The sequence below is a fragment of the Lutra lutra genome, chromosome 16 (assembly GCF_902655055.1).
Source record: "Lutra lutra chromosome 16, mLutLut1.2, whole genome shotgun sequence".
In the NCBI taxonomy this organism is placed as follows: Eukaryota; Metazoa; Chordata; class Mammalia; order Carnivora; family Mustelidae; genus Lutra; species Lutra lutra.
This window is the reverse complement of record NC_062293.1, coordinates 18,748,176-18,772,841: the sequence shown is the minus strand read 5'-3', so window position 1 is coordinate 18,772,841 and position 24,666 is coordinate 18,748,176. Positions and strand designations below refer to the sequence as shown.

The following is a 24,666-nucleotide window of genomic DNA, read 5'->3' as shown; positions in this document are numbered from 1 at the left end:
AACAAATGAAAAAAATCTTTAAAAAAAAAAATCTGAATTTCAGATACACGAGGATTAATTTTGTATACTTATATTAAGAGTTCATGACTTTTTAAACTTGTTTATTTTTATACTTATATTAAAAGATTATTCCTTATCTGAAACTCAAATTTAAGCGGGTGTCCTGTATTTTATCTGGCATCCATACCCCGACCCCTTGGAAGACTAACCTTCATGGCAGACAGCCCTGCAAATGGCTTTTATTAAGAGTTTTTAAACAATTTTAAGTATCTTTTTTTTTTTAAGATTTTATTTATTTATCTGACAGACAGAGATCACAAGTAGGCAGAGAGGCAGGCAGAGAGAGAGAGAGAAGGGGAAGCAGGCTCCCTGCTGCGCAGAGAGCCCGATGCGAGGCTCGATCCCAGGACCCTGGGATCATGACCTGAGCTGAAGGCAGAGGCTTTAACCCACTGAGCCACCCAGGCGCCCCAATTTTAAGTATCTTTTTATATAATATAAAAAGTACCCATTTTAAGTATACAAGTCAATGTTTTTTTAGATTTACCAAATTGTACAACCATCACAAAATCCAGGGGTTTTTTTGTGGGGTTTTTTTTTCTGTGTTTTTTTTTAAAGATTTTATTTATTTGACAGACAGAGATCACAAATAAGTCAGAGAGGCAGGCAGAGAGAGAGGGGGAAGCAGGCTCCCTGCTGAGCAGAGAGCCCGTTGCAGGGTTCGATCCCCAGACCCTGGGATCACGACCTGAGCCGAAGGCAGAGGCTTTAACCCACTGAGCCACCCAGGTGCCCCTGAAATTCAGATTTAAATCCAGTTTTAAAACATTTTCATCACCCCAATAGATATCCACTGATATCTCCAATAGAAATCCCTGAAATCCAGTTTTAAAACATTTTCATCACCCCAATAGATATCCACTTACAGTTAATTCCCATTACTGCCTCCCACAAATTTTTTTTAAACATTTAGTAAATTAATTGTTACTTCTGCTATAAAAAGTCACAAACTGTTATGGAAGAAATTCTGGAGGAAGTAAATCAGAGAAAGACAGAGAAGAAAGTAAAATTACCTCTAAGTCTCTGGTCTCATGAGGACAATTGTTAATAATTGTTTCTAATCTTTTTTTCCATGTTCATATTTTTAAAAATATTTTATTTATTTATTTATTTATTTGACAGAGATCACAAGTAGGCAGAGAGGCAGGAAGAGAGAGAGGGAGAGGAGGAAGCAGGTTCCCCACTGAGCAGAGAGCCCGATTCGGGGCTTGATCCCAAGTCCCCGGGATCATGACCCAAGCCTAAGGCAGAGGCTTTACCCACTGAGCCACCCAGGCACCCCTCCATGTTCATATTTTCTTAAGAAAAAATGGTATCAGGAACACTTGGGTGGCTCAGTTGGTTAACCCACTGCCTTCAGCTCAGGTCATGATCCCAAGGTCCCAGGATTGAGTCCCACATTAGGTTCCTTGCTCAGCAGGGAGTCTGCTTCTCTCTCTGCCTCTGCCTGCCACTCTGTGTGCTTGTGCTCTCTCTCTCTCTCTGACAAATAAATAAATAAATAAAATCTTAAAAAAGAAGAAAAAAGAAAAATGATATCACACTGTATACAATCTTACAATCTAATTTTTTAGGTAATACATCTTGAAAATACTCCCATGCAATCAAATCTTCTTCAACAATATCATTTTCAGTGGTTACATAGTATTCTGTTGTGATTTTACCTCTCTCTTTATTCGATCCCCTTTTGGTTTTTTTTGTTTTTGTTTTTGTTTTAAGATTTTATTTATTTATTTATTTGACAGACAGAAATCACAAGTAGGTGGAGAGGCAGGCAGAGACAGAGAGAGAGGAGGAAGCAGGCTCCCCACTGAGCAGAGAGCCCGATGCGGGGCTTGATCCCAGGACCCTGAGATCATGACTGGAGCCGAAGGCAGAGGCTTTACCCCACTGAGCCACCCAGGCGCCCCCGATCCCCTTTTGATGGACATAGTTTGTGTCCCATCTTTTCACCATTTTAAATAACGCTGTGGTGCATGTTCTTATGGCTAAATCTTTGTACACATCAATTATTACTTAAGATAAATTCTTAGAAGTGGAGTTGTTTTGTCAAAGGTCCACACATTTTTAAGGCTTTCGATGATATTTTCTGACTCAGTAAGGGGTACCGCCATGGAACCAGCTGTCCAAGTCAGAAGGCTCAGAAAAGGTTCAGTCCAAGAGAAGAAGGCTGACTGACTGGAGGAGTGGTACTGGGGAGATCACTATGGGGGACTTCTTTGGAAATCAGAGGAATACTCCTATCCCCTCCAGGTCCCCTCTTCACCACAGCTGCTCCTGGCAGCACCCTTCAGGAACTCCTTCCCTGTCACCCTCTGTTCTTCTTGGTGCTCCTCCAAGAAGGCTGGATGTCACCTCCCTGAGGTCCAGCCAGCTACAGCCTGCCCTGAGCCCGCTCCACCCCCCAGCCTTGAGTGGGTGAGCCTGGCTGCCAAAGGCAGACCCTGGCACCTCACCAAGGGTCCAGCCTCCCTGCCGATCCCCTCCCCCATCACCACCCCAGCCTTGGAGGAAGACCAATTGGGAGAGGTCAGAGCAGGTGGGGGTTGGATTGGGGGCGTAGATCTTGAGATGACTCAAACACCAGCCACCCGAGGGGAGAAAGGGGCTGGGGGATGAATGGATTGCAAACCAGAAGTAGGGGCTGAGGAGATGAGCTTTGGTGCCTTGATTCGCCCGCGTCAGTTTCTTCAACATCTGCAGTGCGTGGGGTTGAGCGATCCCACTGGGGGGTTGTAGGGGGTAGGACTGGGAGGCTGGCTGACGTTTGCTTCCCGCCTGCTGGGTCGGGCCGAGCAGTTCATGAATGACTCACCTCATTGTCAGGCTGATTCACTGCTCTCCTGGGGACTGGGGGGAGGGGGGGTAGGCTGCAGCAGCCCCCTCAGTACGACTCATACTGTCGCACACACGCGCGCACACGCGCGCAACGCGCACACACGCGCGCGCGGGCGGGGCCCCAGCGGGTCCACTCACCTGCTGGGGTCAGGACCCCATAAAAGGGTTTCCCAGGTGAGAAGGAGAGGGATGCACACCACTTGGTTTGTGGAGAACAAGTTTGAGGTTTCTATCTAGTCTACCCATGGCTATTTACACTTAAATTAATTAAAATTAAATACAATTAAAACTTCAGTTCCTTAGTCTGATTAGCCACATTTCAAGGGCTCAGTAGGCACATGTGGCTAGTGACTACTCTGGGGAGCAGAGTGGGTAGAAAATACTTCCATCCGGGTGGGTGGGTGGGTGGCTCAGTCCATTAAGCTTCTGTTTTCTAAGCGTGTCTTGGGCTCAGGTCATGATCCCAGAGTTCTGGGATTGAGCCCCACTTTGGGCTCCCCTCTCAACCGGAATCTTCTTCTCCATCTGCCACTCCCCCTGCTTCTGCTCCCTCTCTCTCTCTATCTCTCATATATATAAATTAAATCTTATTTAAAAAAAAAAAAAAGAAGAAAAGAGAAGACCTCCATCAACACAGAATGGTCTATGGGTGGTGCTGGTCTACACAACCTTCGCATACCCAAAGCTGAACAAGTAGATCAGCCCTCCCCCAGTCCCAGACACTCAGCACCCCCACCTTCTATGCAGCACACAACAGATATTTAACTGCACTCACTCACCCAACACCCACCCACCAACACAGCCCGGCAAGATTCTCAATGTGTATACACATCTGCGGTGTATGCCACTGTCCATACCAAGGCAAATGTAAATACAAACACATAAACACACGTCCTCATCACTGATTCACATACAAGGGCTCATACAATAAAAACACAAATTAGGGCAAAATGCACTTGCAAATATGCTGAAATAGATACAAACTCAAACCATGTGGCTCTCATAACAAATCTCAGCTCGTGTTCGCAAACTCAAGTTGTGGGTGGAGGGAACCCACATTGCTGAGCCCCTGCCAACGTGCCAGGCATGGAGTTAGCCATGTCGATGCATTAATTCATTTAATCTCACAGCAGCCTTGCAAAGGGCGATGTATTATTCCATTTTTATAGATGAGACAGCTAAGTTTCAGAGAGGCAATGGAATGTCGTCAAGTGACAGGGTCAAATATAAACCAAGATTTGCCTGACTTCATAGCCAATGCAGCACGCTATCTCCAAACACATGTGCATAGGCATGCATATGCACGCATACACGCACACTCAAGGTGTGCCCTCCTTTGTACCTAAGAAAGTGAGTCTTGTTGTCGGGCAACTGCAAGGATTTGGGGAAATAAACATGGAGTTGCCCAGATTCATTAACATTCTCTCCTGTGAAATGGCATTAAGTCATTCAACAAACCCTTGGCTGAGGGTCTTCCTTGTGTCAAGTCCTATGCTAAATACTGGTCACAAAGGAAATGCCGCAGCTGTTGCCCTGAAGGAGTTCAAAGTCCAGTGGAAGGTGTGAGGGAAACCTATAGACAATACAGGGCACACAAGAGACCCAAGCTACAGTGAAAGTAGGCCCCAAATGTAGGGAACCAAAGAGAAGGTAAAGCTGGGCCTCCTGGGGTAGTAAGGAAGGCTTCTTTGAGGAGGCATCCTTGGGGGGGTGGTGAAGAAGGAGTGTGAAGGAGATGGATTGGTATTGATTGAGAGATTGGTTTGAGAGATTAAGAGATTAGCTAGGGCGGGGAGGAAAATGCCAGGGCAATGCAGGCCCTGGGGATTTTATATGTCATCCCCCAGTAACTGCGGGAATTAAAAATTTTTGTGGTGGGAAATAGTATCCCATTTGCATGTTAGAAAGAATGGATAGAAGGAAGGACATCTTGGACTAGGGAGAACATTCAGGAAGCTACCACCATAGCTCAGGCAGAAGTTGGTAAGGCCTGGTGTATAATGGAAGGTCTCTGGACAAGGTGAGGGATAGACAGGGATGGGGGAGTTGGGATCTATCCTGGTCCTGAGAAAGAGCAAGGCAATGAAAATGTAATGAAAGCCTGGATTCTCTCTCAGAACAAGGCATTTATGCATAAGCAAACTATCTTTTGCACATAATTATAGGGGACTTACACTCCCTGAAGCCCCAGGTTAAGAACCCAGTTCCTTGGAATTCTAACAGGCCAAACAACATGGTGGTTAAGCCTGTGGAGGCTAGAATCAGACAGCTGGCTTCATCATCTCAGCGCCACCACCTATTACCTATATGAACTGAGAAAGGACCTTGACCCTTTCCTCTTCTGTGAAGCAGAAGTGATCCTAACACCTATATTGAGGCTTGTTACAATGATTAAGTGAACCAATATGTGGAAAGTTCCAGAACCTTCTTTGGAACATTAAGTACTCAGGAAATACTGGCTGCTATTATTATGAGTTAAATCAGAGTGCTTTTGTGGTCCCCCCACCCCTGCCATGGGGCACCTGGGTGGCTGAGTTGCATTAAGCGTCTGACTTTGGCTCAGGTCGTGATCTTGGGGTCCTGGGACTGAGGCCCGTGTTGGGCTCCCTGAGCCTTGTTGGGCTCCTCAGTGGGGAGTCTGCTTCTCCCTCTCCCTCTGCCCCTCCCTCCCCCTTGTGCATGCTCTCTCTCTGTCTCAAAAAAATAAAGAAAATCTTTTTTTAAAAAGGCCCCCTCACTACACTTATTCTCCTTTGTACCCCACTTCATAGCTGGGGATCTGGTGTCATCTAGTGTGGCCCTCCAGCCTGAGTGCTGACACCCATTTTGCCCTTTTCCAGAACCCACCCCTTCCTTTTTGGCTTGAGTCTCCATTATCCTCAAGCCTGGTTCTTAGAGTTTAACATTAACCTCTCTTCTAAGAAGAGGAAGGGGAACCTGAGTGGTTCGGTTAGTTAAGTGTGGGCTCAGGTCATGATCAGGCTCAGGTCATGTTCTCAGGGTCCTGGGATCAAAACCCTTGGCGGTCTCCCTGCTCATCAGGGAGTCTGCTTCTCCCACTCCCTCTGCCCCTCCCCTCTGCTTGTGTGTGCTCTCTCTCTCTTTCTCTCTCTCTCCCAAATAAATGAATAAAATCTTTAAAAAGGGGGGGGGAGGGAGAAGAGGACATAGGCACCATCACCATGGAGACCCAGTTCTTGCCTTGACCATAAGATGACAGTGCTGTGGAGAAGACATTTGATTTGGGGGAAAGGGGACCCTTCAGCATGGGGGTCCTTCCCAGCTCTAAAATCACAGACCACCTCCTCACTGTGTCCTGCCAGCTCCTCTCTAAAATGTCTCAGGTCCACATTTTCCATTAGCTCTGACCACCTCCTCCACCCACCATCCAAGCTCTAACAGGAGGTGGGGGCCATAGATGTCAAATTCATTGAACTTAGAAAAGTGATGGAGGAGAAAACAGGATTTCCCATTAAAAGATCCACCACTGAGGGACTGTGTGGCCTTGATGGATTCTCTTACCTCCTGGGCCTCAGTTTCCTAATCTGTAAAATAATACCGGCCCCCCATTCTTCATGGGATCTTTGTGAAGACAAAATCAGCTAGTGGTTAAAATTGGAAGCTGCAAACTTCAGGATGGGTAGGAGTTGCTCTTAGCCCTCCTGGTCTTTTGGGCTCTGTGATCTCCCTTCAGCTGGAGCTGGCAGAGCCCAGATGCCCCAGGACCCCAAATGGGTCTCCAGGACTATCCATAGCTGAGCAGAATGAGCTGCACTTAGGAAGAGGAGGTCTGTAAGTGGGAGACTTGGGATTTTGCACCCCAGCTCAGAAGAAGCACAGAGGCTGTGAGGGAATTTCTAACTTGGGTGAGAGTTAGCAGGGGTCCAGCTTCCATCTCCCATCACCATTCTGGCTTCCATTCTGACGTGGGATAGGTAAACTGGTCCCTAAGAAGCTATGATGCTTGCCCAGAGGAGAGGCCAGTCCAGGCCACCCTGGGGAAGATCCAAGGCTGGCTCAGATCAGATCATTAAGAACTTGAGTCAGCTACCTTCCTCCTGTCTTTTGAGTCCTTAAAACTATGCAGCCCTAGGCTTTCTCCAACTAGCCTTATAGTGACAAGCAAGAAGAAAAACAGAGGGAGGACTGAGGACTGGCTCATGAAAGCTAGCTTTGCCAGCTCACAGCATCCCTGCCCATCTCTCTGCACAACTAGCCTAGACTACCTTTTGACCTGTCTTCCTAAGTTGTGAACCTGAGGGCACAAGGAGTCTTAAGTTTCTCTATCCTCAATGTTATGTACTATGCCAGATACACGGCAGTCATTGTAGAATTCCTCCAATAATTCTATTGAGACTTGTGCTAAGTGCTGGGGACACAAAGTTGAACAAGCCAAAGTCCCTGCCTTCATGGAGCTCATTTTTGTTTGTTTGTTTGTTTGTTGTGCTGAACCCCAGGAGCTCATATTTTAGGGAAGAGGACACACAATAAAGATGTAAACCATGACAGTTAAAAATTATGGAAAGCGCTGAGAAGGGAACAGAGTGTTGGATGGGGGAGGGATGTTACTTGAGAGGTGACAGGGAAGATCTGAGATCTAAGTTGAAATATTAAGGGTTAAAAAGAACAAGACAAAGAACATCTTTGCTTAATATACGTGTTGCAAGTATGGATGGATAGATGAACAAACAGCCAGTGGGGCGGATTCTAATGTAAATGAGAGTTATGCTCCAGGACCCAGTCCCCAGTGTGCTTAACTCTGTAGAAGAAGATGGGCAGAACTGGGGACCCAAGATTCCCAACCTGTGGTCCCAGAACTCCTGTTGAACCAACCAACCTGGCCCGAGGGGCCGCTGGGGGGCGACCGAGAGCCCACTCATTTCCCTTTAAGGCCGAGGCGGAAGACAGAGGAAGAAGAGTCTTTGCGTCGGCGGGATAGAAATAGGCCCGCCCCTTTAAGAGGGCGGAGACGCCGGAGTGGCGGCCACTTCGAAAGCAGCCACGGGCTTCAGCCCCCGGCTTTCCGGCGACCCCCTCTCGGCCCCCGCCCGAGTCGCAGAGTCGTGACTTTCCGACCTCGCACCAGAGACCCCGCAAGTCCGGACTCCGACTGTCCCGCCCGGGACAAGTCCGAGGCCCCGGCGACCCCTCGACTGGGGGGCCTGCCCGGCTAAACAACCTCCCCGCCCGGGGTCAGAGGCCGCCCGCCGTCGCCATGGTAATGCCGCGCCCCAGGCGGTGGAACTGCCGCACAACCGGGTTAGGGTTTGGGTCAGAGCTTGGTGGCCTCGGGACACCTGGGCTCTAGTCAGGGCTTGCCTGGAGACCCTGGGAAGGTTCTCTCCACGCACCTCCCTCTGGGCCTGCTTCCCTCCTGCTGCTCTTACCTCTCTTCTTGGAGAACTGCTCGTGGTTCTCGGTGTGCCCGAACGTCACGCCTCCAGAGCCGACCCCCACCCCCACCCCGTACCCCCTGATCCTTGGGCACTGGGTTGCGGGGGTGTGTCTCACTATAGCTCTTGCTGCTCTGGCAACGGGGGGCGGGGGTAGGCACAGCCCGCCGCTCTGGGCTTGACACATGTCTAAGAACTGCCCACAGCAGCCCTGCTGTCTAGAAAGAAGGAACTCTGGGCCAGGGCATCCAACCTTCCTGGGACGCTGGCTTTGGCACATGGGATTAGGTAGAAGGAAACCACTTGCTTCAGAAACGAGGCCACTGTACTGGGCGTGCTTGGATTTATGGTAGCCTCTCTGACGTTTCACATAGGTTCCCCAGGCCAACTTTTTGGGATGTTGCAAAATCCTTCAGCCCATGTGCCCAGTGCTCAGGCTAAAGAATGACCCATGCGCCCTTTTTTTTTTTTTTTTTTTTTAAGATTTTATTCATTTCATTTGACAGAGATCACAAGTAGGCAGAGAGGCAGGCAGAGAGAGAGGAGGAAGCAGGCTCCCTGCCGAGCAGAGAGCCCGATGCGGGGCTCGATCCCAGGACCCTGGGATATGCGGGGCTCGATCCCAGGACCCTGGGATATGCGGGGCTCGATCCCAGGACCCTGGGATCATGACCTGAGCCGAAAGCAGAGGCTTTAACCCACTGAGCCACCCAGGCGCCCCCCCATGCGCCCTTTTAAGCCTTCCCCTTGCCTCTTCCTCCCTCTTCCAAGGTGAATACAGATGGACCCGAGTGGATTATTTTGCAAGAAAGGATTCCGAATCCTCTAAATCTTTTTTTTTTTTTTTAAGATTTTATTTATTTGACAGACAGAGGTCACAAGTAGGCAGAGAGGCAGGCAGAGAGAAGGGGAAGCAGGCTCCCTGCTGAGCAGAGAGCCCTATGTGGAGCTCTATCCCAGGACCCCGGGATCATGATCTGAGCCCAAAGGCAGAGGCTTAACCCACTGAGCCACCCAGGCACCCCTGAATCCTCTAAATCATTTTTTGTTTGTTTATTTTTGAATCCTCTAAATCTTTAAGTAAATCCGATCTCTTCCCTCCTCATCCCTTATTCCTCCCTCAACACTAGGGGGAAAAAACAAAAAAACAAAAAACAGTACACCCGATGGTCTTGTTAGAATTGGAAAGAAGCGTAGTAAGGACAGAATGTACTTGTAAGCAGTATCTCTCCTCCAACCTCAATTGCTTTGTTTTCCTTTCAGGCATGCAGTTTGCAGAAGCTGTTTACTGTAGAAGAGGAGTTTGAAGATGAGGTAAGGAAGTGTTGGTGATCAGAGATAGCAGAGGACGTCTTGAGTTGTCAACACCCAGACCCAGAACATTTCGAAGCAGTCTGCCCCAGCCTCCTTTTACTTGACATGTATAGCTTTTTTGTCTGTGAGAGGCTGAGAGAAGATGAGACATGTAAACAACCCACTTAACTGTTTTAGAGACAGAAAAACAAAAGATGTGAGCTGCCTAATTGACATACCTTTAAATTACTAGGGCCCTTGCCTGGAAGCTGTGTCATGTGAATGATTCAGTTCACCTTTATGATGACATACTTGAGGTGGGAAGAAAGTTTATGGAGAGCCACAGACAACACAGTTAGTGGATGGCAGGAGGCTTGGGGTCACCAAGTCACTACATGAGCCAGGGCAAATTACTTCATTCTCTGGCCTTCTGTTTTCTCTTCTATAATAGGAGGGATGTTCTTCTGCCTCAAATACTCTTCCCTCTTGCTCAGAAGATGAGGGATTAGACTATATCAGAAGCCAGCACGTCAGAATCACCCCTGCTGAGGCCTTTCCACACACCAATTAAATCGGAATTTCTGGGGATGGGCCCAGGCAGGGCTGTTTCTAATCTCGGGGTATAGTCAGAGATCACTGAACTAGCTAGCACTCCCCGCAGCTCTCTTCCCGCTCAGATCCAAAGGATATAGTTTTGGTCTGGGAGGCCCAAAATCGCTACCTGAAACCCTTTTCAGAAAGAGGCAGGATTTAAGCAGGCAAAATGCAAAAGAGGTAAATTAACCTGTTTAAGAACACAACACCAACAACCAGGGTGAGGTCTTGGCCTCCTGATTCCAGGCTAACATACATAGATACTAAACTATATTTATAGAGTAGAATTGCTTTCTTTTATCAATGACAAACCTTTCAAACTTACTTTTTGTCTCCCAGCACTGTGCTTTAAAAATCGAATTTAGAATTTGTCAAGATGCCCCATTTGTACCTAGTCTGGTGATGAAAGCTGCACCGGGGACCCTTCTGGCAGCCCAAGGCCCACACTCCCCTTCCTTTGAGGCTTTTGGAACCTAAGGTTTGAAAGCGAAGACAGACCTTCCTCAGACCTCTTAAAAACCGGTCTCTGGCTTGTCTCATTCATTGAGGCCCTAAGACATAGTGACAGGGACACATATGGGTTCTAGTCCTGGTTCTGTGAAGTTATTTAACTTCTGAGTCTCCATTTCTGCATCCATAAAACAGGAATAATAATAACACTTATTAGGACCATCGTGAAAATTCATTGAGAGAATTCCGGTAAAATGTGTATGTGGTCCCGGGCACCCAGTGCCATTTCAAATTGTAAGATGTTTTTGTCATCACTTGGGGACTTGAATTTTGCTTTTACAAAAAATTCAAAATTGCCAGCTTTGTTGAGGAGATGTGTCCCTGTCTTTGTCTTTCAGCTTTGGAGATGTGTAATTCCAGGCTGAAAAGGTGACTGCTAAGTGTCCCTTTTGGGTCTTACCAGGTGATGAGAGGACTGCGGGGCTGGCAATGGGATTAAGAGTGAAGGTCTCTGGGGTACCTGGCTGGCTCAGTGGAGCATGTTGGCTCTTGATCCCAGGGTCTTGAATTCGAGCCCCATGTTAGGCATAGAGATTACTTAAAAAAAAAAAAAAAGAAAAAGAAAAAAAGTGAAGGACTCTGACAGTTCAAGTTTCTGTTCTAAGACCAGCCCCTTTCCTCCTTCCTCAGGCAGATGACATCATGTCTAAGAGTGAGCTCTTTAGGAGAAAAGGATTGTCAGGATTTCATTGCTGCTGTAATTCTAATATCGTTATTGCTAAACCCCATGGCAGTCCCGCTGGGGTATGCCATTCTCCTGACAATACACAAAGCAGGGAAAAACCCTTCTCTGGCCCAGACAATCCAATGCAGCACCAAAGGAAGAGGTGGAGGGGACCTACCTGTCAGTTAAATCAGCAGTTCTGACTCAAAAACACCCTCAGAACAGGTCTGTTGCTCTCGAAGGTGTCAATCTCACCTTGCTTCCCAACTGGAATCCATACTTAATTTAACCTGCCTGGAAAGCTATATTTAACTTCTGCCTATTTTGCTGGCTCCAAGGCCTCTCCGGCTTACTGAAGGTTGTGTGTGTGTGTCTTGGGGCAGGGGGAGAGGAGTGGGCTGAGGACAGGCAGCATGACCAGCTGAAGAGACCCCTGTTGCACAGGCTGGACACCAGAAAACTTATTTCCTTGAGATGGGTGTGTAATCTTGGGTGATTCGATTCCTTGGTGCCCTGGTATGTTTGCTTCTGCCTGCTCCCCTGAGTACCACTGCTCCCCCACCCCCGGAGAGAAGCTACCTATAGACTGAGCCTTAGAATGTTTCTTTTTTTTTTTTTAAGACTTTTTTCTGCAAAATTTTAATTAATTAATTAGTTTATTTATTTTTAGAGAGGGGAGGGGCAGAGGGAGAGAGAAGGAATCTCAAGCAGACTCCGTGCTGAGCGTGGAGCGCAGTGCAGGGCTCGATCTCACAACCCCGAGATCATGACCTGAGCTGAAATCAAGAGTCAGATGCTTAATTGACTGAGCCACCCAGGCGCCCCTCTTCATATTTTTATTTAAGTTCTAGTTAGTGGGGCGCCTGGGTGGCTCAGTTGGTTAGGCGTCTGCCCTCAGCTCGGATTGTGATCCTGGAGTCCTGGGATCAAGCCTCACATTGGTCTCTGGGCTCAGCAGGGAGTCTGCATCTCTCTCTACCCACCCTCGCCCCAGCTCATGCTCTCTATCTCTCAAATAAATGAATGGAATCTTTAAAAAATAAATAAAATAAATTCCAGTTAGTTAACATACAGTGCTAAAGATTTTATTTTATTTATTTTTTTTTTTTTTTTTTATTTGACAGAGAGAGATCACAAGCAGACGGAGAGGCAGGCAGAGAGAGAGAGAGAGGGAAGCAGGCTTCCTGCTGAGCAGAGAGCCCGATGCGGGACTCGATCCCAGGACCCTGAGATCATGACTCGAGCCGAAGGCAGCGGCTCAACCCACTGAGCCACCCAGGCGCCCCTAAAGATTTTATTTTTAAGTAATCTCTACATGCAACGTGGGACTTGAACTCACGACCCCGAGATAAGGAGTCGCATGCTCCACCCACTGAGCCAGCCAGGTGCCCCTGGATGGTTCTGGTAGAAGTCTGGGGATGGTGGGGCACCTGGCTGGCTCATTCCGTGGAGCATGTGACTCTCGATCTTGGGATCACAAGTTTGAGTCCCACAATGCATGTTGTAGACATTACTTTAAAAATAATAGTAAAATCTTTTTTAAAAGTCTGGAAGTGGGCTCATGGGCAAGGTCAAAGGTGGTAAAAGACCCCACCATGGCCTTTCATGCCTTGGTTTCCCGCTTCCATTATCTGCTTCCATGTACCTACTACATCCCTGCAAGAGTAGAAGCAGAGTGTTTCTTGATGTCTGGATGCCAAGAACCACCATCTTTGCTTCTTTGTAGGACTTCTTGTCTGCCGTGGAGGATGCAGAGAATCGGCTTGCTGGCTCGCGGCCTATGAAGGCTGGGTGCCTGAGACCCTCCTCTTCCAGCCCACGGGACTCTGGGCAGGCACAGTCTCCTGGGCAGCTGCCATCCGGCCCCGCTGCTCCTTCAGAGGCTTTGGGCCCATCAGCCCTGGGACTCCGCCTTTCTCACTCCAGCATGCCCGCGGCCATCAGGGGTCCACCTTCTGTAGGAACAGCCTCCCTAAGACCTATCCCGACTTCTAGCAGCTGGACTGGCCATCAGAGACGAGTGGCACTGGCGGAAGTGCTCAAAGTGCCACCCAGACGCCAGACCTCTGCCTCCCACCCCCTGCTCGGGTTTGAGAGCCAGCAGCCGGTAACTGGGGGCTTCGAGGGGCCTGAACAAGATGAATTTGATAAGGTCCTCGCAAGCATGGACCTGGACCTTGGAGGCAGCAGTGAGGCCCCAGGAATCTTGGCCACCTGGCATCAGGAGGACTCAGCGGTGGCTAAAAAGGCCCGGGTCACTGAGCTGAGTGGGTCTTGCCTAAAGGGGCCCGTGCCTGCCCCCAACATGACTAGTGTCCTGTCAGCCCATGGTGAGCCTCCAGAGCCTGTTGTCCACTGCAGGACTCCAGAGCCCCATGCGAGATCGGCTGCCACCAATGACCTTCCCATTCCTGTTCAGCAGCCCCGCTGGGAAGCCTGTCGGGGGGGGCCCCTTCTTCAGGCACCACAGCCTCCCCAAGCAGCTGGCAGGCCTGTTCAGAGCTGCCCTCAAAACCGTTTCCCTGGTCACTCATTCCAGTGTCCAGACGCCTCCATACCTGGCAAATCTCATTTTCCCGGACCACGGACTCCCAACTCCATGTGCTCTACTCCCTCAAGGACTATCTCCGGATCGTTTCCTCAGAGCCCCTTACGACCCAGAGCACCAGTGTCTTCTGTCAGGTGTCCTCTCAGCACCCCAAAGAGTGCCCATTCCTCCCCGGTTCCCCAGACAGCTCTGCAGACGCCCATCGTCACCAACCACCTGGTGCGACTGGTCACTGCTGCCCACCAGACACCCCAGCAGCCCGCCAGCCCCAAAACACGGCGCTTCCCTGGCCCGGCCGGGGTCCTGCCTCACCAGGTGAGGGACAGTTGTCCCAGACATGAGGGGTGGGGGGTGGCGGAGGAGGGAATGAAGTGTGGAGAGAGGGTTTCCAGAGCTTCAGAAGAAGTTAAAAGAAGTGGGAAGGAAGAACTGAATACCGCAGGTGAGAGAGGCGCTCCAGGCTCTGAGAACCTCACACCTTTCCTTTGTTGAGCACCTACTGTTTGCTAGCACTGGGGCAGTAAGAGCCACTCACTTATATTTGCTAATTTGGAGCTGAGAACACGAAGGTTAATATGGGGATGGCTCCCATCCCAAGTTGTCCACAACACAGCAGAAGCAGCAGATGCAAACGAGCGGTGAAACGTAAAATGCAGAGTGTCCCTGGGTGCTGCGGATACTCTGGGTTCCTTGGGGTGACTGAGTGGGCTTTGGAGTGTCAGGTAGGAGGTAGATGGACAGGTGCGTGTAGGAAAGCTGTGCTCTGGGAGACATCTCAGCAGTGGGAAGACAGGGAAGAGAAGGTGCAAAGGCCCAGAGGCAGAAGGGCAGGATGCTGTCAGAGGTACACAGAATAGGCCACTGCGGCGGGCGTGTGGGGTCAGCAGGGGGAAGCTGTGCTGTGCCAACTGTTTAGAGTCAGTGGTGGTGGAGGGACAGTTTCTGTCAAACCATCTTGGATCAGATCCCAGATAACGGGACCCTGAGCGTCTGGTCTGGTGTGATGGGTGCACTCCTTTCCTCTCATTTTAAGGCTGGTTCAAATCATTTCTGCCTGTTCCTTGCCCTTCGCTGGCACTCTAAGGGAAATCCAAGGAGGCCATCCACATTCCTCCTGGGCTGGATCCCTGTGGGGAAGGGTTAGGTCCCTGAGAAGGGACTTGGGGAAAGCTGCCTCTGTGCCTATCCCAGGCCTCCCTATCCGGGTCATTGGCTCCTTCAGGAAGCCCTGGGTTTTGCTCCTGGGCCAGCTCCAGCTTCCTCACATTCCCCAAACAATCCCCAAAGCATCTTTTTTGAGCTGCCAGCAAGGCTCCTGAGACTTCGTTAGGAGAGCTGTGATATGTGTTAATTGTCCCCGATAGTTTCCTGAACTCATTATGTAACCCAGACAAGAAGCTGTACTTGTGAGTAACAGCTGCCGCGCGTGCTCTCGCCTTCCCGTTCTCTCTCCCCTTGTAGCTCAGCGGAAAGCATCTGGAGGAGATCATGGTTTCCACGCCCCAGACTCCGACTCATGGTGCTCTGGCTAAATTCCGGACAGAGGTAACTAGTTCCACGCCTATGCTGACTTTCTGGGCATCATTTAACGGTGAGGGACACCCCTGTGGGTTTCAGGAGTTGAGAAGCGGAGTCTGGGGTACTAGGCCTTTTCCGGGGCTCCCGCACCAGAGGTACATAGGAAGGCCGTTTGGGGATGTGGTGGTTTTACTGGCCGAAGATGAAGCCTATCCTGATGCCGACCGATGTCACACGTCCAGTCTTCTTTCTCACCTAAGAAAGAAGGCCCAGCTAACTCCCATCTTCCCTCAGGGGAGGGCAGTGTCACAAGTATTAGGAAATTGTGTCTCAGGAACCCCTCCTCAGCAGGTTTCTGGGAATTGAGCTGGGAAGGATCTGCCTTCGTCTGGCCTCCAGTGGGTTCCTTTTGGGTGGGTGAGACCCATCTTCCCTCCTCACCGGGATTCTGGTTGACCTGCCCTACCCTCAGACCCACTTTTGCTTTTAATTCTCTTTGCTGCCCATCCACAGATCCATCTGGTTACAAAGCTTTTCTTTTTTAAAGATTTATTTATTTATTTATTTGGGGGAGGGCAGAGGGAGAGGGACTAGCAGACTCTTAACTGCGTGCAGAGCCCAGCGCTGGGCTCAGTCCCACAACCCGAGCAGAAATCAAGAGTCAGACGCTCAACCGACTGAGCCACCCAGGTGCCCCAAACATTTTTTAATGTAAGAAGGTTAGTAGTTAAGCCAGAGGCATCCCAAGTAAAATGTGACTGGTTTCAAAATGGCTAAGGCACTCTGGAAACCTGTCAGTGCGAGGGCGGCGGCTCCATGGCCCCAATACTTCTCGAGTCTATTACACAAGTGACATAGCCTTTGGCTTCAGTGCAACCAAAGTTAGGACCTGATATAAAATAAAATAAAATAAAATAAACCTTTGGTATTGCTGCTTAGTGAAAGATATGCTATGCAGCAAAATCTCTCATACCATTTTGTGACGTGGGAGAGGAAGAGACTGGTTACCATGCTACAGGGAATTCGCCCTTCCCTCCCAGCCCCCCATCCTGTCTCAGTCAAGGTCAGAAGTGAGTGGATCCACTCACACAGGCCCCCTCTGCTCTGTGGTACCAGATTGTTACCAGTTCCCAGGCATCAGCAGAGGAGGACTTTGGGCAAGGGCCGTGGCTGGCCATGAAGTCTGCTCTGGGCCTAGACGAGAGAGACCCCACCTGCTTCCTCTGTGCCTATAGCATTGTCATGGTGCTGCGGAAGGTAAGGATACTGGGTGCTGAGCTGTGCAAGAAAGACCATTTCTTTTCCTTTCTTTTTTTTAAGATTTTATTTATTTATTTGACAGCGAGAGAGACAGCAAGAGCAGGGGGAGCAGAGAGGGAAAAAACAGGCTTCCCACTGAGCAGGGAGCCTAGTGCAGGGCCTAATTCCAGGACCCTGGGATCATGACCTGAGCCCAAAGCAGACACTTAACGAATGAGCCACCCAGGCACCCCCAAGAAAGACCATTTCTACCCTTTCTACCAATCTGCTGTCCTCCTCCACCTTAGGAAAGGGGGCTGTCCTTTTGCTCCCTCTCACCCCAGGCCTATCTCCAAGCAGCTACATGGAGTCCCTTTGGTTGTATCTTCTCCTCACCCAGCATTTCACTACTACTGGGCACAGGTAGAAGGTGAAAGTGGGGTATGGGTATGTCTCTGCGTGTCCAGGCCCTGGATGAGATGGGGTGAGCACACAGCTACCCTTCAAGCTCCCAAGAGGTTCCCACCTCATGTGAGGACACATGCCCATGGCCCGCGGAGGTGGAGCTCTGTGTAAATACACGTATGCTGGAGAAAGGAAGCAGGGGGTAGTGATAAATGAAGGCCCTGCCAGCCTCAGGTCTGCTAGAGAGTCAGGATGAGGCCTTCAGACCGCCCTTCTGCCCTCCACAAAAGGAAGATCATCACCATGTCTGTCCTCGGCCCCCCTCCCCCGGCCCCTCCCCACTCCAGTTGCCCTGGCCCACTTGGGAACCTCACTGGTGGGATGCCACTTGCTCAGCAAATGCCTCTCCTCGTAACCAGGCAGCCCTAAAGCAGCTTCCTAGGAACAAGGTCCCCCACATGGCTGTGATGATCAAGTCCCTGAGGCGGAGCGTGATGGACGCCAGTGTGGTTTTCAAGGACCCCACAGGTGAGCAGTCAGGCCCTGAGCGGGTCTGATGAGTGGCCTTTGCTGAGTTCAGGGGATGAGGAAGAGTCATCCTCTCCATCTGCAGACGGGAAAATTGAGGCAGTGAGCGGCCCACTTCCCAGCCAGGGCCCAAAGCAGTCCCTGTGCTGCCCTTGACCCAGCCTGATGGGCCACGTGGTATTTGCAGGAGAGATGCGGGGCACAGTGCACAGGCTGCTGCTCGAGACCCGCCAGAGTGAGCTGAAACCTGGCTCGGTGCTGCTGCTAAAGCAGGTGAGGGGGGCCCCAAACGGGGACCTGCTCTCCAACCCTCCCGCTCTGGAGAAGGTCCCTGAGGGGTTGGCCTGGCTCCCATCCTTCAGAGGTGGGTGGGGATGAGGGGTGGTGCTGTGAGGGACGGAGGGTGTGGTACACAGTTCTGCTCTGGTCCCAGGGCTGGGGCGAAACCATCCGTGTGACCCCGGTGCCAAGGCCAGCAAGAGAGATGCAGGCGGGGACCGGGTGGCATCTGACAGTGTCTAGGGCTCCACGAGAACACTGACCTTCCCCCGTCCCCGGCTCCAGGTTGGAGTGTTCTCTCCTTCGCTCCGGAATCACTACCTCAACGTGACGCCCAACAACCTGGTCCGTGTTTACAGCCCAGAGTCCGGGGATGGGAGCTTCCTCAAGCCGTCTCAGCCCTTCCCTAAGGTAAGAGGAGCAGGATGGAATGGGGACTGACAGGGCCTCTGGAGATGCCTCTGGAGACGGTGCCGCATCCTTCTGTTCCCAGGGCCCCCGCCTGCCAGACGGCACAGTAACAGGACCTAGAGCAGCTGGCTACTTGGTGATCTGATGGCGGGTTTGAGCACTGGGGAGGATGGAGTCACCTGAGAACTAAGGAGACTGGGTTTCCCAGGTGGGGGGTGGTGTGGCCCTCAGTAAGTGACTCAGGGTCAGATATGCTACAGGCGGCGGGGCACAGAGCAGGGAGCTGCGCATGGCCTGTCATGTGAGCCAGCCCTTGCTCTGCATCTGCCTTCCTGGCCTCCACCTAGATTGGTTGGGGGGGCACCCGCACAGAACTCAGGAGGAGACACCCCCCCTTTGGGAACTAAGGGAGACTGGGGTTCCAGGCAGCTCCACTCCAGGTTAAGAGTGCAGAGCTGGCCCTTAACTCGGAGCATGGTGTCCCCTCTGTGTCCACCTCCCCCCTTCCTGGGGTCCTGGGTTGTTGGGCCTGGCCTGGGGGTGGGGAGACCTCCTGTCTCCACTCTGCTGGTAATTTGTAACTTGACCTTGCACGGGTCCCATCCCCACTCCTGCTGTTGCTTCATCTAAAAAGCGAATGCTTTAGACTTGATGACTTCTACTCAAGTTACACCTTTCGCTCGGTGGGGCTACTTCCCATTTCCCTCATCTTTCCCCTTAACCTTCCACATTTTCTCAAAATCACCCCACTCCCAAAACCTCATCCTTCTTTTTCTTTTAAATGTCAAGTTACCCATACACATTGACAAAAATTGAAATGGTACAGAATAAAGCAAAACATAAAACTTACTCTTCTCCTTTCCCATTCCCTACGGCAAATGATGGTCAATAGCTTAATTACTGGGGCACCTAGGTGGCTCAGTGGGTTAAGCCTCTGCCTTCAGCTCAGGTCATGATCTCAGGGTCCTGGGATCGAGCCCCGCAACCCTGTATCAGGCTCTCTGCTCAGCGGGGAGCCTGCTTTCCCCTCTCTCTCTGCCTGCTTCTCTGCCTACTTGTGATCTCTTTCTCTCTGTCAAATAAAAATTAATTAATTAAATTAAAAAATAATAAAAAGCTTATATACTTTTAAAAAAACAGCTTAATTACTAATTTCCGTTACCTACCTGTATATTAGCTAGTGTGCAGATTCTTAAAAGGTTTTTTTGGTGTTTGTTGTTGTTGCTCCATTTAGTGAGGGAAAGAGAGAAAGAGAGAATCTTAAGCAGGTTCCACACCCAGTGCATGAGCGTGACATGGGGCTCAATCTCCCAACCCCTAAAAGCTCATCTTTTTTTTTTTTTTTTTAATTTTATTTATTTATTTGACAGAGAGACAGTGAGGGCAGGAACACAAGCAGGGCGAGTGGGAAAGGGAAAGCAGGCTTCCTGCCGAGCAAGAAGCCGATGTGGGGTTCGATCCCAGAACCCTGGGATCATGACCCACGCCAAAGGCAGAAGCTTAATGACTGAGCCACCCAGGTACCCCCTAAGAGCTCGTTTTTAACCCCGGGCCAAATCCTCAACATATTTCTGAATGGCCTCTTCACTCTGTTCCCGGTATATACAGATTTCCTAAAACACCAGATACCAACAGAATTAGGAAAGAAAATGGCCCAAAAAAGTTTTTTGTGTTTTTAATTACTTGCTCTTTGGGGTGTTTGGTACTTCAGCTCCCTCCCCTGGGTGACCGGCCCCTTCCACACTCCTCTGTCGTGTCTTTCCTGAGCCCCTACCTCTTCTTTTGAGGTTGCGTGGGTGATATGGAACTATCCAGAGGGATGTCGGGGGCACAGACATTAGTGACCAGGCCTTCTGTCCCCAGAACCCGGGAAGCTTCCCTGGCAGCCCCCATCATGAGACTGCAAAGTCTGGAAAAGGCTTCAGAACAGCACCGAACGCAGAGGCAGGGGCATCCCCCAAGGAAGAGCTCCCAGAAGCAGGTAAGGCAGTCAGCCTACCCAGGAGCAAAAGTGGTTCTCCTTCTATTTCCTCTTGGATAGCACAGCCAGGAGAATCTGGCTACATCTTTTCCCTCCTTCTGTGAATCTTTGGGTCTTACAGAATCTTCCAGAAATCAGATGTGGTATCTTTTTTGGCAAGGCTGTAGGCCGCAAACTAACTATAGCAGTGTGATTGGGGCTACATAAACAAATACAGTGGGATCCACGGGTCGCCCCTTTTCCAGGCCATGTGGTTACCCACAAGGAGGGGATGGACGGGCACCACCCCTGTGCCACACCTTGAGTCTTCTGGAGGCTGATTTCCCCATTCTGACTAAGTTCAGAGATCCTGCAGGCAGGGCTGAGGAGTCAGACATCCATGGGGTTAGGGTGGCACCAAGAAACAGACCTGAGAAGCCCAAACACAGACCTGTCAGGGTATGACCAGCTTATTCCTCGGGAGGGAGCATCACCCACGTGGAGCGTACACGGTCCAAGTGTGAGCCTTAGCTTTTGGATTCCATAAATTCAACCCTGTCCAGCCCCAAAATTCATGGGATTATGGGTAAGCGTCTCACATTAATCAAATTCACATTGGACTAATGGATAAACCACATAAGCCGATTTACTTATAGCCTACGCAAAGGTATCTACCCCTTATGCTAGAATCTTCCCTGAGATGTTGTACTCGTTCCTTATAAGTAAGCTGGTTGACAAGCCAAACCATCATCAGGAGGTTACTGGAGCTCGTGAAATAAGTGAGGAGAGTCGTCTGTAGAATATTGTGGCTGGTGTCACATCTCCATTGTAGGGACAGACTTGCCAAGCAGACAGCTACTAGCCGTGGCTGGACAGAGCTGGGAGACACCAACACTAGTTCTTTTTTTTTTTTTTTAAGATTTTATTTATTTGACAGAGCTCACAAGTAGGCAGAGAGGCAGGCAGAGAGAGAGGAGGAAGCAGGCTCTCCGCGGAACAGAGAGCCTGATGTGGGGCTCGATCCCAGGTCTCTGGGATCATGACCCGAGCCGAAGGCAGAGGCTTAACCCACTGAGCCACCCAGGCGCCCCACCAACACTAGTTTTTACTCTGATTCCCAGTTTCCTAGGCCCACACAGTCTGCTCGTTGCCCTTCATTTAACATCAAGTTTCCCCAAACAGTCATAGTGTAACGAGTGAGGGACACCTTTTTTTATTCTTATTTTTTAAGATGTATTTATTCATTTGAGGTGGGGGAGGAGCAAAGGGATTGGAAGAGAGAGAATCCCAAGCAGCGTCCCGGCTGAGCGCAGGGCCAGATGTGTGGCTCGACCCCAGGACCCCAAGATCATGACCGGAGCGAGAATCAAGAATCGGCCGCCCAACCGACTGACCCCCGCCCCCCCAGGCGCCCCATCACCTTTTGTTGTTACAATCAAATTCCAGTCTCACTTCCCTAAGTACAGTGCCAGGCACCTTAATTAAATTTTGAATGCTAGGGGCGCCTGGGTGGCTCAGTGGGTTAAAGCCTCTGCCTGCCCCCCCGCCTGCCTCGCTGCCTACTTGTGATCTCTGTCTGTCAAATAAATAAATAAAATCTTAAAAAAAAAAGTCCTACCAAAAAAATTTTTTTTGAATGCCAGCAAGCGGACTTCTTTGAGCAGCGTGGTTGTCAGGAGCTCTGTGCCAGGCCGGAAGCTAGCCTCTGCAGGTGTGGTGTCCATTTCTGAACCCGTGGGCTGCCTGAGCCCATCCATCACACCGGAGCTCCCTGGTTGGGAGCTGTGTGCTTCTGGCCTCAGATGGAGCTTGAGGACGCTCACCACCAGTTGCCTGACCGCTTTAAACTCCATTCTCTCAAAGCAGGGATGGTAAAGAGGAACCACGCCCTCCAAAGGGCTTTGTGAGTTCAGAAAGGGATGAGTACAGCCTGTATGGCCAGGAGCATTGGCTCAGCGAGCGGTAGCTGCTCTTGTTAACTGGGATAGTCCCAGCAGGGATGACTGAGATAGGTGGCTTCCAAGTTCTCAGACACAAGCTTGTAGCTGCAAACTGCAGTCAGGGAGAGTTGCTTTCATTCCACATGCCCAGGAAGGCCGACAGGGGAAGGGGCCCATGTCTCACGCTCTTCAGGTGAGAAATGGGATTCCCGAATGCCGTGATTCTGAATGCGTCTGATGGCTTTTTCTGGCCTTTTGCCTTCCTCCATCCAATGAGCGGGTTGCGCTGGCGGACCTCTGCAGCTTCTCTGGTCAAGCACTGTGCCTCTGGATGGAAAGAGGGCCATCCCCAAGGCCAAGGGGAGCGTCTTTCTTGACAGAAAGGCCCAGGCGTTTTGTCCTTGTCTCTTGTGATGTGTGCATGTGTGGGAAGCAGAGGGAAGCCGGGAGTTCGGCCAGCCTCAGGCCCAGTCACCACTGCCCAGGGGGAGGGAACTCCCCAACTGTGCAGTCAGGTCCAGAACCCCCTGAGAGGCAGGAGCTTGGGACCCGAGTCCCATGGAACCCTAACGTCGTCACTAAGTCCGTCTACCCTCTCCATGTCCCCCTGCAGATGACCTGGATGGACTCCTCAGTGAGCTCCCTGAGGACTTCTTCTGTGGGACCAGCAGTTGGGACTGCCCCAAGGCAGCACCCCCGCCATGAGCAGGCAGCCTCTCGGCACCCAGGCGAGCCTCTGCTTGTGTCTGATTGGGTCCCAGGGAGAGAGCAAGCCCAGCCTGAGGGGACAGCCAACAAAGCTCAGGACTGTGGTTGCCCCCATCCTGGACGCCTTCCCAGGAACACCCTTGTCCCTCAGATTCTGCACTGCTGTCACTTTGGGTCTTCCTTTGGCATTCTAAAACCCAGCCCCAAGGATGGCCCTTCTGCTCTACTGTCCTCCAAGCCCTTGGATGCCACCATCCCTTCTCCTCCTGCCAACAGGGAAGGTGTGTCCCCCTCCTGCTTCACCTTGACTTTCGAGGACCCTGATCCCTTTACTCCCTATTCCCTGGACAGCTGAAGAGTCACACCACAGTCGTGGTGACCCATCCCTCTGGTTAGAGGAGGAACACACTCAGACCTTCCTCTGCTTTGTCTCTCCAGACCCGAAGCTGCCCGGCTCACCTGTGCTCAGGGTTCCCAGGTGCGGGGGTGGGACAAGGCTGTGGCGTCTTGTTCGGAAATAAAGCAGCTGTTTGCTTCACTCACGTCCCCTCTCCTTTCCACCCCCGCTGCTCCTTGTCCTGCCCGGCCTACGGTGGTGCCTGGCCGGGACAGAGCCAAGCTGCTCGTTTTCCTTCCCTCTCTCACTCTCTTTTCATCAACTTCCCTTTGAGACAGTTTTAGATTGACAGAATTATTGCAAAGATAATCCAGGGAGTTCCTATATACCCTACATGCAGTGTCCTCTGTCATTAGCCTCTTACACTAGGATGCACACGGCTTACAACCGACCAGCCACTGTTGGGACACTACTATGGACCGACCTTCATGCCTTATTCAGATGTACATGGCTCCCCTGTCGTCCTTTTTCTGCTCCAGGATCCCACATTCCCTTTAGTCTCCGGGCCTCTTTAGGCTCCTCCTGGCTCTGACAGCTGCGGAGAGTACGGAGATGATGGTCAGGCACAGTCTAGGATGCCCTCTATTGGAATTTGTCTCCTTAAAGAAAGATGACACCGGGGTTGTGTGTTTTGCCGAGGAAGGCCACAGAGGAAGGCATATTCTCATCACACATCAAGGATGGATGTTGACCTTGATGACCTGGCTGAAGTCTTGTTTGTCAGGTTTCTCCACTGTAAACTTGCTTCTTCTCCATCTTCATACTGTCCTCTTCGGAAGGAAGTCACTGGGTGCAGCCCACACTTAAGGAACAAAGAGTTATGTCCCACTCTCTCTAAGGACAGATTATAGATAGATAGATTCTATTATTAACTAATAATCTCTACAGATTATTTGGAATTCTCTCGCATTTCTTAGTCCTACATTCCTATCCGTCTGGACCCGTGGGTATTGTTTTATGCGATGGGTTATAATCCAATGCTGCTTTTCTGTGTGGCCCAGCAACTCCTTGTCACCGTAGCTTTGCTCTGCCACCTTTCAGACCGGAGCTGGACAAGGGGCACCTGTGCAGTGTAAAAGGCCTAATTATACCAAGTCGCCAACCTTGTTTTCCTTTCTGGGATGAAGGGAAGAAAGGACTCATCCCCCAGCTCGTGGTGGAGGGAGTGTGGGTTAAAGACCCTAGTCTGACCGCCGGCCTCCTCTGCCTCAGCCCCTGCCTTCCCTAAGGGGCTGTGAGTCTGAGGCCTCCTGTGGGCTCCGTACTACTTCATACTACTCTCCCAAAGAAAGGCTGATCCCCTGGATCCCAGCCTCAAAGCTGAAGTGAGCGAGTGCTGGAAGAATTCCACGTTCAGCTGGCTGCTGGTTGCAGTGGGGCC

The 24,666-nt window shown here is 50.6% G+C and overlaps 1 protein-coding gene across 4 annotated transcripts; it reads left to right on the top strand.

The window, feature by feature from the left end:
- Nucleotides 1-7,869: 7,869 nt before the first annotated feature.
- HROB (homologous recombination factor with OB-fold) lies at nucleotides 7,870-23,838 on the top strand. Of its 4 annotated transcripts, XM_047706180.1 has the most exons (11): nucleotides 9,562-9,605; nucleotides 10,518-10,656; nucleotides 11,027-11,091; nucleotides 13,079-14,215; nucleotides 15,362-15,445; nucleotides 16,535-16,675; nucleotides 17,482-17,590; nucleotides 17,778-17,863; nucleotides 18,155-18,280; nucleotides 20,144-20,261; nucleotides 22,794-23,838. In XM_047706180.1, exons 4-11 carry the CDS (start codon nucleotides 13,133-13,135, stop codon nucleotides 22,883-22,885), a joined length of 1,839 nt encoding a protein of 612 aa, XP_047562136.1. In that variant the 5' UTR covers nucleotides 9,562-9,605; nucleotides 10,518-10,656; nucleotides 11,027-11,091; nucleotides 13,079-13,132; the 3' UTR covers nucleotides 22,886-23,838. The 4 variants fall into 4 exon arrangements, with proteins under 4 accessions (XP_047562134.1, XP_047562135.1, XP_047562136.1 ...); XM_047706178.1 differs by lacking the exons at nucleotides 10,518-10,656; nucleotides 11,027-11,091 and adding an exon at nucleotides 7,870-8,116 and having other exon boundaries at nucleotides 9,555-9,605; XM_047706179.1 differs by lacking the exon at nucleotides 10,518-10,656 and having other exon boundaries at nucleotides 9,555-9,605.
- The last annotated feature ends 828 nt before the right edge of the window (nucleotides 23,839-24,666 follow it).